Here is a 17,952-nt window from a genome sequence, read left to right on the forward strand (position 1 = left end):
GTAATGTAAGGGCTCTATGTATTTGACCATCATCAGCTGAAATCGGCACATTTTTCACTATAATTCTGATGGTATCTGGTTGTAAAATGCCTGGATTTCGGGGATTTTGAGAGTGCAGGGGAACTTGTCTGCCACGCAAGTTCATTCCTGTCACTAACAGAGACAGTTTGTCCTCCTCGTTATCCATGTAAATGCGCCACATATCACGGATTCTCTGAATACCTTTTATCCGTTCAGCTGGAATTTTTGTATCAATGGCGTTGTATATTTCTATGTTCGTAAGCCATAGGGGTCTCGGTGGTTTAACAGAACCAAATACATCGGTATCTGTCAGAAATATGGGTTTTATGTAGTCACTTGGATCATGTGATTCATCTGTAGTATAATCAGCCCCAACTGTTTTGTTTTGGTTTGTGTTGGTGTTTGTATTTGACAGTACATCAGAATAGGACGCCATATTTGTTTTGTTTTGATTTGAAATGTCTACCTCGGGGTCTAACAACTCTTCTTGCATACCTTGCATGTCTTCCATAAGACGTTTAAAACGATCTTTTGACATCTTTTTAACTAATGCCTCAATTTCTGGTTCCATCATGTATTTTAACTTTAAGAAAATTATATTTTTTTCTAGAGCGGTATCTCACTAAGCCTTAGCCATAAAGGGACATCACTGTACTCACTTTGTTTATGGAAAAAAATGTACTACACTCGTGAACAAGTACGTCAGATATCAAGAATAATCAACTACAACACTTAACAATGATCTTAACTTTTTTACATAAATAAGGCCTTAAGTTTTCTCGTTTGAACTGTTTTACATGGTCTTATCGGGGCCTTTTAAAGCTGATGATGCGATATTGACTTTGCTCATTGTTGAAGGCCGTACGGTGACCTATAGTTGTTAATGTTTGTGTCATTTTGTTCTTTGGTGGATAGTTGTCTCATTGGCAATCATACCACATCTTCTTTTTTATGTTAACTGTACAAATAACCATCACATATTTTAAATGTTCTGTTGAAGATGCACATTCATCAATGTTTTGGAGAAAATAGATACAAAAAAACACCCTTTTGAGACTACAAATACGTAATTTTTAAATATCTACTAAGCATTTCAAGAGATCGATAAAAAATCGTACCTTTGTCGTCCTTTTTGATAGTCCATCTGTTCCATAAATCTTCAAAGGAAACAAATATGTCATCCAAAATAAAACAATAAAGTTATTGGTAACATATGAGTATTCTGAGTAATAATTTACAGCTCTTCATCTTTTATATAAGCTTTGGATTTCAAATATTTTGGCAACGAGCATCACTGAAGAGACATGTATTGTCGAAATGCGCATCTGGTGCAAGAAAATTGGTACCGTTAATCTTATTACAAATAAACTGCTTTGCTCTCACTTATAAAGTGTTATCTCGTTTGAATTGTTTTATTTTTGTTATTTCGGGGACTTTTTTGTAATGAGTATATGTGGTAAAGGTTTGCTTATTGTTGAGAGCTGTAAGGTGACCGATGGATGTTTACATCTAAGTCATTTGGTCTCCGGTGTAGAATCGTTTTATTGACAATCATAACACCTTTTTTATTATCATGTTCATATGTTTATGTGAAAAATAAAATTTAACCATGTTTAGTATTTCTGAAAAAAATGTGTACTTGCTTGACTTGCGTATGTGCAGCAAGATCTGCTAACCCTTCCAGAGCACCTGACATCACTCCAGTTTATGTAAGATATTGGGTTGCTTATACATAATTTTTCGATGTTGTATGTTGTGTATTATTGTTTGTCTGTCTTTTTCCTTTTTTGTCAAGGCGTTGTCAGTTTATTTTTGATTTATGAGTTTGAATGTTCCTCTGGTATCTTTCACCCCTCTTTCATAAAGCATGCTCAATGAAACAAATGTGTGCTTGGTTTATCGACATTATGCTTAGTATGAATCATAAAAGGCAAAAGTAGTGAACCGATGTTCAAGAGACAAATCATGTCTTTATTAACTGTCTACCTACCTACCTGACATAGAGCATAAGAGGTGTGGTGTTTCGTCTGTTTTGTCGCCGCAATGGTCAATAGAGTCGCACATTAACTGTCTTCCTGCCTACCTGACATAGAGCATAAGAGGTGTGGTGTTTCATCTGTTTTGTCGCCGCAATGATCAAAAGAGTCGCACATTACGTTCTACCTACCTACCTGACATAGAGCACAACAGATGTGGTGTTTCATCTGTTTTGTCGCCGCAATGGTCAATAGAGTCGCACATTAAGTTCTTGTCAATACACCACAGGTTTCCACATAAATAATCTGAGGGCTTGGGACATCCAGCTATGAAATATCATAATAAAAATAAATATAAACAATGGCTCACTAGATATTTTTTTTCTATAAATAATTTCTAAGTAGCGAATGTAATGTACCTACATTTGTAGTATATATAAACAGCTCAAGACTGATTGAATAGGTAGGGCCATATTTTGCCATAATCATGTTTACACCAGAGGTATTAAATAAAAATTTCATATATTTACTTTTTTTTTGGAATCTGCAATCACAATCAATAACATAAACATTAAACCTTACTCTTAATACCATCAAATTTGTAACAACCAGACTATCCCCACATTTTAGAGTATAAAATCTAAAACAAAAAACTATTGACCACGAATTGTTAAACTTTATTAATTAATAGTTATAATCATTGTAATGCTATTTCAGAAACTAGAGGGCGACTCAGTTGTCACATTTTTCAGTCCCAATAAACTAAGATTTAGGGTTTTGTATCTTTAAAACTGATCCATTGGCTCAAAATTTTTTCAACGGTTTAAGAAGATATAGCTTACATTGCAGTGTATATTCTTCACATTATTGAAGACAATAGTGTGACCTATAGTTCTCTACGTCATTTGGTTTCTGATAGAGAGTTGTCTCATTAGCTATCATATCGCATCGACTTATCTTCTGTATATATTCTTGATGTGTCTGTCCATGATGAGTATACTGTATTCCATTCAGAGTTTTTTAATGCCTTAAAAGCAAAAATCAGGCTGTTATTTACCTCTTTTGAATAACTTCATATTTTTTTTATGCCGGGGCTAGTTATAGCTCACTATTCAATATCGGTTTTGTTCATTTTTTAAAGTGGAACAAACAAGAGCATTATTAGTATTCTGTATTCTTTAATTTACTGATATATTATAATTCGAAACGTTCATCGGATTTTGTCTAATGCTTAGTTCGTTTCTGTGTGTGTTACATTTTAATGTTGTGTCGTCATTCTCTGGTATTTATATGCGTTTCCCTCGGTTTTGGTTTATTACCCGGATTTGTTTTTTTTCTATCGATTTATGAGTTTTGAACATCGGTATACTACTGTTGCCTTTATTCGTATTACTTTTTTAAAGATACACGTTGTAAAGTTAATAAATATTGAAATATTACCGTCTGTAGCATTGTCTATCACTGTATATATAAATTTAAGTTTGTCCTCGGGCTCCAATGCCCCTCGCAGTCTTATATAAACCGTGTCAGTAGAACTCAACCACATTCCATAACTGATATTACTAGATGTGAAAGAGACAATAAGTTTTCCAAGTGAAGTAGCTCCATTTCTTATTTCTAAACTGTTGTTACCATACTTTATCCATCCTGCATCAAAAGACAAATGAATTGCTCGAATCAAAAATATTATGAAGTCAAATTTAAAGAAATATTTGACAAGCATTGGAAACAAAATATACCGAACATTTTTGGCAAATAGTACAGTTAAGATTATCTATTCCAGGGATAGAACATTTTTAGTGTTTTGTAAACTTCAAAGTTTTCTTAACAGTAACTAACAGTCAATGATGTGACCTACTGAATCACAATGTTTACCGAGTTTGTAATAACATAAGCAACAAGACATGTGCCATATGTGGGACAGGATCTGCTTACTTTTCCGTAAAATCTCAGATCGCTTCAAATTTGTGGTGGGGTTCGTGTTGCTAAGTCTTTAGTTTTCTTTGTTGTATCTTGTGTACTTTTATTTGTCTGTTAGTCTTTTTAGCCATGGCGTTGTCAGGTTTTTTTTCCGATTTATGAGTTTGAATGTCCCTGTAATATATTTCAACCCTCATTCATTTATAATTATGACCATATCAAATATAATCCATGTGAACACAGACGTACTGGAAAAAGTATCGTCGACGCAGATACATGCTAAAGTTATGGTATTTTTTAATTAAATGTTACCTTGACCCATAACGATCTCCACCAATCGTAACAGAATACCATCAGACGTTCGTCCTTGAGGTCGCTTTATTATCCATATACAGTCATATATCGCCGGCGTCAATTCCATTACTTGATTTAATTCAAGAACACCTCCTGATTTCTTGTCAAGTTTTATACTACAATCTAAAAAATAAATAACAGGAAGGTTATTTGTTGTTGTCGCTGTGCATGTACTGATTTTGTGTAAAGGACGGACAATGCATTTAATAGTGTTTATGAGAAACCTGTGAACAATTATAATGTTAATAAGCAGTTATCATAATTTATATAATTATGAGCTTTGTGAATTTTCTATTAATGTTTATTGAAACTTTCAATTCTTATATAAATTCGGAGCGTTCTGAAATTTGGGTAAAGTAGGTCCGTCCGACCGCAGTAAGGTCAGATAATTACTTGTCCCTTAAAATAATTAAAAAAAACTTACTGTTATTTGGTTTATCTGCCCAAAACTTTTCTGAAATAAAAACATCTCATGTTTTAAAAGTGTAAACATTACTTGCATTCCATTTCATTAAAGAAAGTTAAGCACACATTTCCAGAAGACATTTGTTATTTTAATGTCGCGTTTGAAAATTGTCTTGGCTGTGACATTATTATATATATCTATATCTAAATATTATTGCAGATATCACACATGGGAACAAATTGCTGTTGGTTTGTCTCATTAATCTAAAGTATCATTCACGTCGTATTGTCAGAATCTGCACACTTGCCTAATAATTGTATTTCTTCCGGCAGAATTTTTTTTATTTTTCTGCTAAAAATGAGAGAAATTCGCAATATAAGCAATAATACCGACCTCCAACTTGAATTAAAAAAGGGAGCGGTCCTTAAAACCGTACAAAATCAAACGCTTGAGTGTACAAATCACAGAAAAACAATTTTATCCAAAAATTAAATTTATCGGGATCCAGCAGCAAATACTCTGTAAACACCATTCACCATATACAAACAACACAACTGCATAAACATTCATACAAACATACACCCCCCCACACTTTTACGATAAAGTTCAAACTTAAAAAGTTTAAATTCAAATTGAAGGGTATTAAATTGAAAACAACATATTAAATCGCATGGATGAATGAGTGTTTTCAGAAAATAGTACCATGAAACAAGAGTCATAACGTCTAAAACTTGTATGGCTTATTTTCAGGTGCATTGTGTGGTATTTTCTATAAAACAAGGGTTATGCCTACAGTTTATACTAATATATCTTCAAACATCAAAACAAGAAACTGATATACCAAAGGTACCCATAAAAATGCATAGTTTCAGTCATATTGTTTTGTATGTTTTCGCGATATACCATCACCAGTTTGACTTTGGTGAAGTGTTGGAAAAAACGACTGCATAAAGAACATAATTGTATCTATCTTAGTTATTTAACCTTATTTTTCGACGGAGATATTCCGTATATGACATTTTGCGATTTGATAACAATACCATGGTATTCAAAGACTAAACATCGACACCAGAAAAAAGAAGTTTAATAACAAAAAATACCAAACTCACAAAGAAATTCTAAACGTACTTAAATGGAAAAATCAAGAGCTCAAACACATCAAACGAATAGATAAACAAAGGCAACAGTAGTATACCGCTGTTTAAAACTCGTAAATCCATGGACAAAAACAAAATCGGGGTAACAAACTTAAACTGAGGGAAACGCATTAAATTAATAAAAGAGGAGAACAACGGCACAACATAAATATGTAACACACACAGAAACGGACTAAGCATTAGACAAAATCCGATTAGAATAACAACTAGATTTGCCATTGCAAGCAATAGCGGATAAAACTGGCATATTCCTGACTTGGTCCTATGTACAAAACGATAATTCATCAAACGTTATTCTATTTATAAGTACTGTTGGCAATACTGCACAAACATTTCATGATCATTCAAAATTTTTGTTTATAATTGCACATAAATTTTCTTTAAATTGAGCATGCTACGTGCTAGAAGTGTGTCAATAAATTCATTCATTAATAAAAGATTAGCACACATTTTCAAAAGTGTTATATTTTAATGATTCAATTTTAATATCACCTAAATAAAGGCAACAGTAGTATACCGCTGTTCAAAATCATAAATCCATGGACAAAAAACAAAATCGGGGCAACAAACCAAAACCGAGGGAAATGCATTAAATATAAGAGGAGAACAACAACACAACACTGAAACAGCACACAGAAACGGACCAAGCAACAGACAATACACCACGAGAATAACAAATATAACATCAAAACCAAATACATGAATATGGGATAGACAAGTACCGTGCCACGTCTTATCTCAAAAATAAGAGAAAACAGAAACGACTCAACGTTAAAATGCACCACACACACAGAAACGAACAATATTATAACAATGGCCATCTTCCTGACTTGGTACAGGACACTTTTAAAGGGGAATAAAACATTATGTTCGATTGTGCCCTTTACACATATCGCAATGAAATGACATTAATAACATAAATTGGTGATGAGTTGTCGCATTAATAATATATCATCATCTAAGTTGTCTAGTATTACTGCATATTTATGTACTGATTGTTTTTCGTCGTGTACAAAAAATGCTGACCTTTTTTGAATCCATTAAGTAAATACTCGGTAAATAGTTAAATAATCTCCACAAATTAATACACTGGAGACATTAAGTATTACGTCTTATTTATTATATGACACAACTTCTTAAAATTCTAAATGTACTTTTAACAAAAACAAACTCTAATCGTACAGCTACGATTTAAAGAGAGGCGGAAGATATCATAAGGACATTCAAACTCATAGATCGAAATTTAACGCCATGGCTTAAAATGAAAAAGACAAACAGACAAATAATAGTGAAAAAGATATGAAATAGAATATTCAGCAACAAGAACCCCATCAAAAACTGGGGAAGATCTCAGGTGCTCCGGAAGGGTAAAAAGATCCTACCGCACATGTTGCGTCTGAAGTTTATGGTAAGTATTATTTAACACTTCAAGTACTCGTGATCAATGCATATGTTTTGAAAATATATATTCGATCCAATTCACACGACCAAACCATAACATATCTTTTAACACATGGCATGAGTAAAATCTCGTTGTTCTTACTGTGGCATAATCTGGATAATGCACAGCTAAGGTGTGCATTAACTACCTCAGATATACTGCACAGTTCAAATCTATTTTTACATTTAGGGGCCCGGCGGTTCTTAGATTTTGAAGGGGCGTTATTCTATGAAATTAAAAAAGACATCGCCGAGTGTAGCGAGACCAAGAACAATATTGACAATATCGAGATAAAACACGATACTTTGTCCAATACTAGGGTGAAGACATGTAAGCCCCCCCCCGGAATCAACAATCTGCCTTGAAATTACAACAAAGTTGAACTTTGTACAAACATCCTAGTTTCAAAATAGGAAAAATGAAAGGTTTCTAATTCCTTTTTTTTTTTTTTTTTTTTTTTTCATCTTAGCTTGAACATGAAATATATTATCATATTTTGTGAACAAGATAAATCTTAAATCAGTGTTTTAAATTCAGAAAGATGGTTAAATTTTTTTTTGATAATCTGCCAAAAAAGAAATGTATCTTAGAATATCCGAATTAAAGAATTCTGATTTGGATTATCTTTAGACTTAATGGAAATTATGACGACTTTTTGAATATCTATTCCCCATATTTTTGGATTGAATTCAAAGGGGTCATGTTAACGGTTTCTTTTAAAACAGGGAGATTAGCTGGAGATCAAACAGACTTCATTTAGAGGGACGTGTTTTAAAAAAGTAATACAGTAAATACAAATGTTGGGGAGGGGGAGTAAACGATGGGAAAGAGAAAAGTATTTTCTGTTTATGCAACATTTAAAGTTTAGGTAATCTTCCTCGGTTTATCTTTCTCTTTTAAAGAATATAATTGAGGGGAAGAACACCAAAATACAAAGAAATGATCAATTTGATAACAACTGCATATCCAACACTTTGTTCAAGACATTTTAAAAGAAATGGTGGGTTTAACCTGAATTAATGGCTAGCCAAAACCTCCCGCTTAATGACAATGTTAAAAATATCGTCGAAATGATAAAACTGTGTGACGGAAATACAGCACAAACAAACAATGTCATAACCTGTTGAGTATTTCTGATGTACTATTTGTCTTAAATTGCGTTTATTTTGCACTATTCTACAATTAACTTTTTTTTATAAGATATAAAAGTTTTTTCTGTAAAATACGATGGATAATTAATTTAATAACAACAGAACTGAATAAACAAACATGTCAACATTTAATCTTCATCCGCAGTATGTCAATCTTTTAATCGTCTGAGTTTTATAAAAACTTATAATGATAAAGAACGATACCGGTTGGCAGTAAAACATAAGTGCAATATAAACAGACAACGCCATGATAAAAACATCGGAAAAGAAAAACAATAACAAAACAATGCACAGAAAACACAAGATTTATAAATACGAACCACTGCAAAATGCAAGAGTGAATACAGGTGCTCGGAAAGGAGAAAAGTTAAAATATATCACAATAAGTCACTGAACAAACGCAAAGACGTAATGTTTATATCTGTAATTAAACTCGTACTCATTGTTATATAATATATAAACAGTGAAATTCCAAAGATTTGTAAGGATAAGGTAATAAAGATGACTCTCCATGCGCAATTGTCTTAAACGTATAAATTACGATCCCAATACGCAATATTTTTTAATTCAAATATTCTTAAATCTATAACGCTGTCAAATCCACCCCATCTTTAATAGTTGGAAACTATGTCCGATTTGAAATATGAAAACTTTCGGGATGCATTCTTACAAATTTTGTAAACCGCACTTTTCGATTTTGATAACCTTTGCGTATGCTTTTCGATAAGAAATGTAAAACAAAATACTAGTATTGAAAAACAAAATACTAGTATTGAAAAACAAAATACTATAATTGAAAAAAAAAACACATTTCTTTTGTTGAATTGCTCAGCACAAGATCTTACAAGTAACATACAGTAACACGATGTGGTTTTTGTTACTTGTAATCTAAATCCATGTTTCTAAAAAAAGAGTTGGAATGTTTTCTATTCTGTATAATTACCTGATACAAAGAAATATGAGGCTTTGAATCCGATTGGTTGACAACATCTATGGTTACTTTTGCCTGTGACGAACACGACTATAATGGTACTGGAATGTGATACTATAACCGGACGGCTGTTCCGTCTATAAACACCAGCAGGTTTTGGGGCATACAGGCCATCATACATCTAAAATGTAAATTGAATTTCCTCATGATTATTCGAAATGAGCATCTACTAGTATGTGGTAAATAAATTGCAAAGTAAAACATGCACTTTCAATGTTACCTTACAACGAATTAAAACAATCCTTACGTCGTAACTACAATCCCCTTCCCTTTCATGAATTTGACCTACCGAATTAGACTTTTTACCGGATTTGTAATCACATAAGCAACACGACGGGTGCCGCATGTGGAGCAGGATCTGCTTACCCTTCCGGAGCACCTGAGATCACCCCTAGTTTTTGGTGGGGGTTCGTAATGTTTATTCTTTAGTTTTCTATGTTGTGTCATGTGTACTATTGTTTTTCTGTTTGTCTTTTTCATTTTTAGCCATGGCGTTGTCAGTTTGTTTTAGATTTACGAGTTTGACTGTCCCTTTGGTGTCTTTCGTCCCTCTTTTAAATATACAAACAACCAATATTATTAAATCTCGAAAAACATATTTTAGATACCAGGCTTATAATATGGTACGCTACACGTACGTTTCATCTACATAATACTCATCAGTGGCACGTAAATCGCAGGTTCAACAACAATGAGGAAAAAATCACTAAAAATATTCCTCTTGTTACTATTTTATGATTGTAAGAAAATCTAAGTCCATTTAAAAGTAAATAACAGAAAAAAACGGAGTAATCTTTTTACAAACTTTACTTCTTGATACAATCTTATGATCATAAATAAGCTTCTGTCCCAGTTTGGTACAAACCCAGGATAGTTTAAGAAAGTTGTTAAAATTTTAAAAACTTTAACCACAGAGTGAATGAAATGGTTACCCGCAGAAAAACTAAGTCCATTTAAAAGTAAAATATGGAAAAAACGGATTTATTTATTTACAAAATATTTTAATTTTGAAATTATAAATTCCCCCACCTTAGTAGCAACATACCAAAAAGTAAAATCACAAAAATACTGAACTCAGAGGAAAATCAATTTGGAAAGTCCATAATCACATGGCAAAATCAAAAAACAAAACGCATCAAAAACGAATGGACAAGAACTGTCATATTCCTGACTTGGTACAGGCATTTTCAAATGTAGAAAATGGTGGATTAAACCTGGTTCTAAAGCGCTAACCCTCTCACTTTAATAACAGTCTCATCAAATTCCGTTACATTTACATGATGCGTTAAATAAACAGTCACAATCAATAAAATAGTCAAAATATGGGAACATCAGTCATCATCGTATAACAATTTAACAGGACACAACAACATCTACTATCTACGAACACATGGATTGATTTGAGTGTTTGACGTCAGAAAAATTATATACGTCACATAAATTTGTCGTTCAATGTGCATACAATAGTTATCCAAAGTACCTGGATTATAAACAATTTTAAATTTTACATAGGCAATGAGCGCAGACAGGGTTAAAAAATCAAAAGTATGTAAGAATAAATTACAGAAATAGACCGAGATCAAACTAGTCCAAAAGTTATACATAGAATTTATGAGAATCCAAAACTTTTAAAAGGAACAATTTAACAGGACACAAAAACCTATCCACGAACACATGGATCTACTTGAGTGTCCGACGTCAGAAAAATTATATACGTCACATAAATTTGTCGTTCAATGTGCATACAAACAATTTTAAAATTTACATAGGCAATGTACGCATACAGGGTTAAAAAATCAAAAGTATGTAAGAATAAATTACAGAAATAGACCGAGATTCAAACTAGTCCAAAAATTATACATAGAATATATGAGAATCCAAAACTTTTTAAAGAGAACAATTTAACAGGACACAATAACATCTACTGTCTAAGAACACAAGGATTGATTTGAGTGTCTGACGTTAGAAAAATTATATACGTCACATAAATTTGATGTTCAATGTGCATACAAACAATTTTTTTTTTTTCATAGGCAATGTACGCATACAGAGTTAAAAAATCAAAAGTATGTAAGAATAAATTACAGAAATAGACCGAGATTCAAACTAGTTCAAAAGTTATACATAGAATTTATGAACCAACTTCACCTGCATATGGGATATATATTTCCCAACTTATTCGATATTCAAGAGCTTGCAGCTCCTACTCAGACTTTGTAAAACGTCATCAGTGTCTGAGTAGAAAGTTGATGAACCAGGGATATGTCAAAGAACGTCTCGTCCTTTTTCTAAAAAAGTTCATCGGAAGGTACCAAGACCTTGTTGATAAATATTCCGTATCAACTTCTCAAATAATACACGATGGTCTTGATGTATAGATTCTGCGTACTGATGTTGTTTATCATCTTAACAACATGTTTTACTGTTCTTTCATTTTTCTTTGTTCTATTACTAATATTACTTTTACTGTTGAATGGTTTTATGTGATATCCGTTTGACGTGGCTCGGTACTTATACATCTCATCAATGTGTGTGTATTGGCCTTCATTGTTTGGTGGTTTGCTTTGTATATGCAACTCTTTGTATTTTTTTTGTTCTTATTACGTGACTCTGTACTTTAAATGATTCCGTCAGTATTATTTTGGTCTATTATATGTCATTATGATATATTTCTATTATGAATTACTATATACGTTGAACCACAAACGTCAAAATCGTTCAATCGCGTAGTGGAATTAACTATTTTTGGATTCTCATAAATTCTACCTATAACTTTTGGACTTGTTTAAATCTCGGTCTATTTCTGTTATTTTTTCTTACATGCTTTTGTTTTTTTAACTCTGTATGCTTACATTGCCTATGTAAATTTTAAAACTGTTATTATGCACATTGAACGACAAATTTATGTGACGTATACAAATTTTTTGACGTCAGACACTCAAGTCAATCCATGTGTTCGTAGATAGATGTTTTTTGTGTTCTGTTAAATTGTGCCTTTTAAAATTGTTATCGATGATGACTAATGTACCCATATTTTGACTATTTTATCAATTATGACTGTTTATTTAACGCATCATGTAAATATAACGGAATTTGATGAGACTGTTATTAAAGAGAGAGGGTTAGCGCTATAGAACCAATTTTCTAAATTTGATAATGCCTGTACCAAGTCAGGAATATGACAGTTCTTGTCTATTCGTTTTGATGCGTTTTGTTATTTGATTTTGCCATGTGATTATGGACTTTCCGTATTGATTTTCCTCTGAGTTCAGTATTTTTGTGATTTTACTTTTTTTCTGGATACTATCTAATGATCATAAACAAGCTTCTGTCAAAGTTTGGTAGAAATCCAGTACAGTTTAAGAAAGTTATTAAAATTTCAAAAACTTTAACCACAGAGTGAATATTTGTTGACGCCGCCCACGGCGACGGAATGTAGGATCGCTTAGTCTCGCCTTTTCGACTTAAGTCGAAGGCTCGACAAAAACACGAGAAAAACACGTTTTGTCTAATTTGGCTAAGGGTTGAGTAGACAGTCATCGGTGTTTTAGTACTGTAGAAGTATGTAATTGTGAATATTGTTAGAAATGTTGATGTTAATGGTAAAACTACTCTAAATTTTGATGGTGTTTTTTTATTATTATTTTTAATTTTACTGATATATTTTAATCGACTATCTTTTACAATTGATGTTGCGCATAGATAATCAACAAAATGGGGAATTGGTCTTAACTAAAACCATTATATAGGGTTAACAACATATATAACACAATTTTTAAAAAGCAGTTTTAGTTGAGTTAAAGTACCGTTGATATAGAAAAGCGAAAATTGAAACATTAACAACTATAAACATATTGAATATTTATTTCGAGAACTTTTCTTTCACCGCACTATGGATGTATCACTTACTTATAAAAACAATAATGTGTCTAATTGTACTGGAATTGACACATATAAAAAAAAACTTGAATGAAGAACTAGTACTATATCATTAGGAATCATTTATGATGTGCATATATATGCAAAACACCTAGATTTATTATTCTGCATTGATAATATCTTGGATAAAACTAACATACGCTTTTCTTTTATTTTTTTGTCGCTGATGTTAATGACTTTATCACTTATATAAACACCGAGTTTTCTATATAATATATCAAAACACATGTCTATGTGCTGTCACTGAGTTCAATTGAGATCTCAAAGCGATAATTCCTTTCAAAATATACAAATGCCAAGTGTCTAAGACTCTTCATGCCAAAAATAACCTTTTCTATTCTCTTTGCAATTTGATAATTTTATATGAAAAACCTAAAACTATTGAATGTTATTAACGTAATATTCGGTAATTTCACAATGTCCTGTCAAAACATTATATGGATGCATTATAATATATTAAGCCTTGTGAACTTTTCGATTCGACCGTCACTGAGGATTCTTATGTATTTTTTTGTAATTATTTTATTTTTGATGATGAAACATGTGAAATTACATACTACAGTATTCGATACACATTTTAAAAATAAAGTAATACTTGATAAATCAATTAAGTCATATGGATATAATAAGATATAGATATAAATATTACAAAAAGATTTTGTTAATTAATCAAATAAATTAAATAAAAGCTGCTTCTAACAAATGCCATTTCTGATCCATTTTTACTTTTTGTACAGGGGTTAAGAAACATATAGAGTATTTTTTTTTATATAAATCCAATATTTTAAATATTCTACCCCACCACATTTTGTGGGGGATATGTTCTTACATCTACATTTGTATATATAATATTTGAAATACAACAAAATATTGTTAACTATTTTACTGTTGACCAAATCCTCAGACACACCTAAAATGACTTCTTTTGCACTGAAAGGCAGGAGAATGCCATAATTTTTAATTCAATCTATAACGGATAGTCAGAAGTTTTGTGATACATTACATTCCCCAAAAATGTGAAAAATATTTTCTTTAATTTCTGAACAAAAAGTACAAAGTTCAGTTTCTTTTAATTTACATTTCAATAAAAATGAATTACATAGTAGAATCCTATGAACAATCTTAAATTGGAAGTTTTGCAAAAAAGAGTGTCTGGTTATGATGAAGGGCATGGAATAAATAGCATTCCAATCCTCAATCTGCATATTTAAATATGAGTTTATCTCTATCCCATTTTTCACGGGAAGATAAAGATAACACTTTATTATCCTCCAAAAAAAATGTATAGAAAAATTTACAAGATTTTGGTTCCTTTTTAACTTTATCTATTATTTTTTTTTCAATATTTTCCAGTTTTGAACTACCTTCTATTATACTTTTCCATCTCTTTGGAATCGCACTTAAAATACTATAAAATTCTACAAGATTAGTATTGATATCATACTTTTTTTTAAATTCATCATATGAGAATAATGTATTATTATCTGACATAAGATCATTAGAGGATTCTTATGTAGACACATCGCGCGATTGGCGTACAATATGTTAAGCCGGATATTTATACTAAGTTAATATACATCGTTTAAGTCATATGGTCTCCTAAATTTGGTTTGGCAATAATAAATACTAGTATCGGAAAAACATAAATTTATAAAACAAGAAAAGATCAGTAAGGTTTATACATGTGATTCCAGGCTGAACATAAATATAACATTAAAAAAATCCCACTAATATAAAAATGAACACACACACGTTTTTTTAAATCAGTTTCTTTAAGCATTTAGCACAAGCATATGAGTGAAAGAATGTAGACAAATCCTGATATTCAAAGCAGCTATTGGTAAGAACAGTAGTCACCCGCAGCCTTACATCTGTCATTTTTTTTAACTAACACATATTATCACTTTGACAGTATCATTGTAAATATAACGGAATTTAATGAGACTTTCATCAATGTGAGAGCGTTAGCGCTTTAAAACCAGGTTTAATCCACAATTTTCTACATTTGAAAATGCCTGTACCAAGTCAGGAATATGACAGTTCTTGTCCCTTCATTTTTGATGCTTTTTGTTATTTGATTTTGCAAAGTGATTATGGACTTTCCGAATTAATTTTCCCCTAAGTTCAGTATTTTTGTGATTTTACTTTTTAATACACGGAAATATCTAACAGCTTATGTTGCTAAAGCTAAGTTCTATCATCTTCATGTTATTTGCCTTAAAGTATCATATCATCAGAATTTTCCTATTTTTAAAAAATATTTCTTACCTGTATTTCACTTTCCCTTGCTATTTCCCAATCATCAAACACTAATCGTATATGTCCATAAGGATCTAGGTTTTGTAACGTATATGTAAATGTTTCGCCATTTAGAGCATACCCATCTGGGAAGTTAGGTGACGTGATGTATCCGCTCGGTTCCTTTGTTGGGAAAGGTGATGTAACCATGCCTTGCTTAGTTTCCAGCTTTTCTGAAAAGATATAATATTGTCAATTACATAGTTTTGATAATTCTCCTTTTATTTGCATAGTAGTTTATAGTGTTATTTGTAGAACATCGAAAAATTAAAATAACAAAAATTCACAAATACATCGTATCAATCAATCAATTCGTGATCATTACTGCTAGATTATTTCCGTGTTGATTTCGGTAATGTTTCTCGGTACAATGTATATTGGTGCAGTTTTTGTGTCAGAAGATCATCTCCGTAGTTGAACTCCATTTAATGTGAGCAAACATGAGCGCATGTTATCTTGATATTTCACGAGCTCCTAGTAGTCAACACTTCGGTGTTGACATAAATATCAATTATATGGTCATTTTTATAAATTTCCTGTTTACAAAACTCGGGATTTTCTAGCCCCAGTCATAGATTACCTTATCCGTATTTGGCACAACTTATTGGAATTTTGGGACTTGAATGCCCCTCAAATTTGTACTTGTTTGGCTTTATAACTATTTTGATCTTAGCGACACTGCTGAGTCTTATGTAGACGAAACGCGCGTCTGACGTACTTAATTATAATCCTGGTACTTTTGATAACAAATTAATGTCATATGATGGGATATAAAAATTGAAAGAAGATTCGTCTTATTATCTTTGAGAAGGTTTTGTATGATTTCTTCTCTGTATGAGTAAAAAAAAAGTTGGAAAGTAGATTTGCACAGTTCGTACCCATTGGAAAACCGATTTTTTGTTGAACTTAAATTCATGAACATTGAATGTATATATATAAAAACGTAAACATTTTGATATACAATCGTCGAAATTATTTTGTTTGTTTGTTAACAAAGTTATCATTTTAATGCCCTTTAAAAAGGAACATGTATTGATAATTAAAATTTTAGAAATATTACTGTTTGATAAGAAAATCGTTCAATAAAGCAGGGAAATATATAGAATTGTAGATAGTGTAAAAATAAAGTTTTGGTGTTGCTGTCAAATTGTAAGAATTGTGACATAAGATTTGAATCAGATACTCAGATATTTTATGAATTCTCATGTGAGTTGTCAACCCTAGTTTTCTCCTCAGAACTATCATACATTAAAAAAGATTGAAAAAAAATACGAATTGTTTCTTCCTTTAGATATTACCTTTGTATACGATATGGTGTGTTGTTATTACTGAACAGTGTTATATTATGCATTGGGTAACCTATAACCTGTTGAATACTAACAGTAGCAAATTACAAAAGAGTTCAGTGCCTGAATACATAAAATAACAAATACTATACTATTCAATTATCGTTTATTTCATAACTTGAGCATAAAACAAACAGATGGCAATCTACCTTTCATAACAAAGTAACACTTCTTGTATTCACTTTTTGAACTTACTACTAACATAAAATTTAGATTTTGTATTTTCCTATCCAATCTGTATAGGTCTTATTAAATAGAATAAATGTTCAGTATGATTTAGACAAAATCGAAGACATGTGTCGAAGACGTAGAACAAAATTAATGGATTACCTTGAACTATATTTTGCCTGTGAAATGTAAAAAAGTTGATTTAGACAAAACCAACGGAAAATAGGACAGACTATCGACAATAAAAAATAGATGTTTTAATATCATCTTGTAGCATTCTTTTGCAAGCGAACTTTGCATTGATGTGATTTAGAAAAAACAATCAAGGGTATATGCTACCGATACTTGAATACCAGGCTTAGAAGCAGGTTTTGTCTACAAAGTACTCTCCAGTGACGCTCGAACCAACAGGTTATTAAAGCTAGCCAAATAAGTTGCGAAGTTGAAGATTATTTAGAACAAACAAACTGCGAAAGGATTGTCACACGCTATTTCTTGTGTAAAATATCCTTAGTTTTAAAAAAAAATTGGTAAGGGTTCCGCGGAACCCAGTGTCTCGCCTACTTTTGCTGTTAATCACAGGCTCAACAAAAATGAGGAAAAAAATCAATAAAATTATTCCTGTTGATACTATCTTTTGATCGTAAAAAGCTTCTGTCCAGGTTTGGTAAAAATCCAAGATAGTTTATGAATCTAATAAATGTTTTAAAACTTTAACTGCCGACTGTGTGTAATGTTAACTGGAAGAAAAACTAAGTCCATTTATAAGTAAAATACAGATACA

General features: G+C 31.6%; 1 protein-coding gene across 1 annotated transcript in view; it reads right to left on the bottom strand.

The window, feature by feature from the left end:
- Positions 1–730: 730 nt before the first annotated feature.
- LOC134722251 (uncharacterized) overlaps positions 731–17,952 on the bottom strand; it is a 41,525-nt gene continuing 24,303 nt past the window's right edge. Inside the window, exons 5-12 of the mRNA XM_063585861.1 lie at positions 15,625–15,827; positions 9,370–9,538; positions 4,696–4,725; positions 4,230–4,394; positions 3,438–3,644; positions 2,193–2,324; positions 1,140–1,178; positions 731–744 (exon numbers count right to left, since the gene is read on the bottom strand). Of these exons, the coding sequence (XP_063441931.1) occupies positions 731–744; positions 1,140–1,178; positions 2,193–2,324; positions 3,438–3,644; positions 4,230–4,394; positions 4,696–4,725; positions 9,370–9,538; positions 15,625–15,827 (959 nt within the window). The remainder of the gene's footprint in view (positions 745–1,139; positions 1,179–2,192; positions 2,325–3,437; positions 3,645–4,229; positions 4,395–4,695; positions 4,726–9,369; positions 9,539–15,624; positions 15,828–17,952) is intronic.

This window comes from Mytilus trossulus, chromosome 6, assembly GCF_036588685.1.
Source record: "Mytilus trossulus isolate FHL-02 chromosome 6, PNRI_Mtr1.1.1.hap1, whole genome shotgun sequence".
NCBI classification, from domain to species: Eukaryota; Metazoa; Mollusca; class Bivalvia; order Mytilida; family Mytilidae; genus Mytilus; species Mytilus trossulus.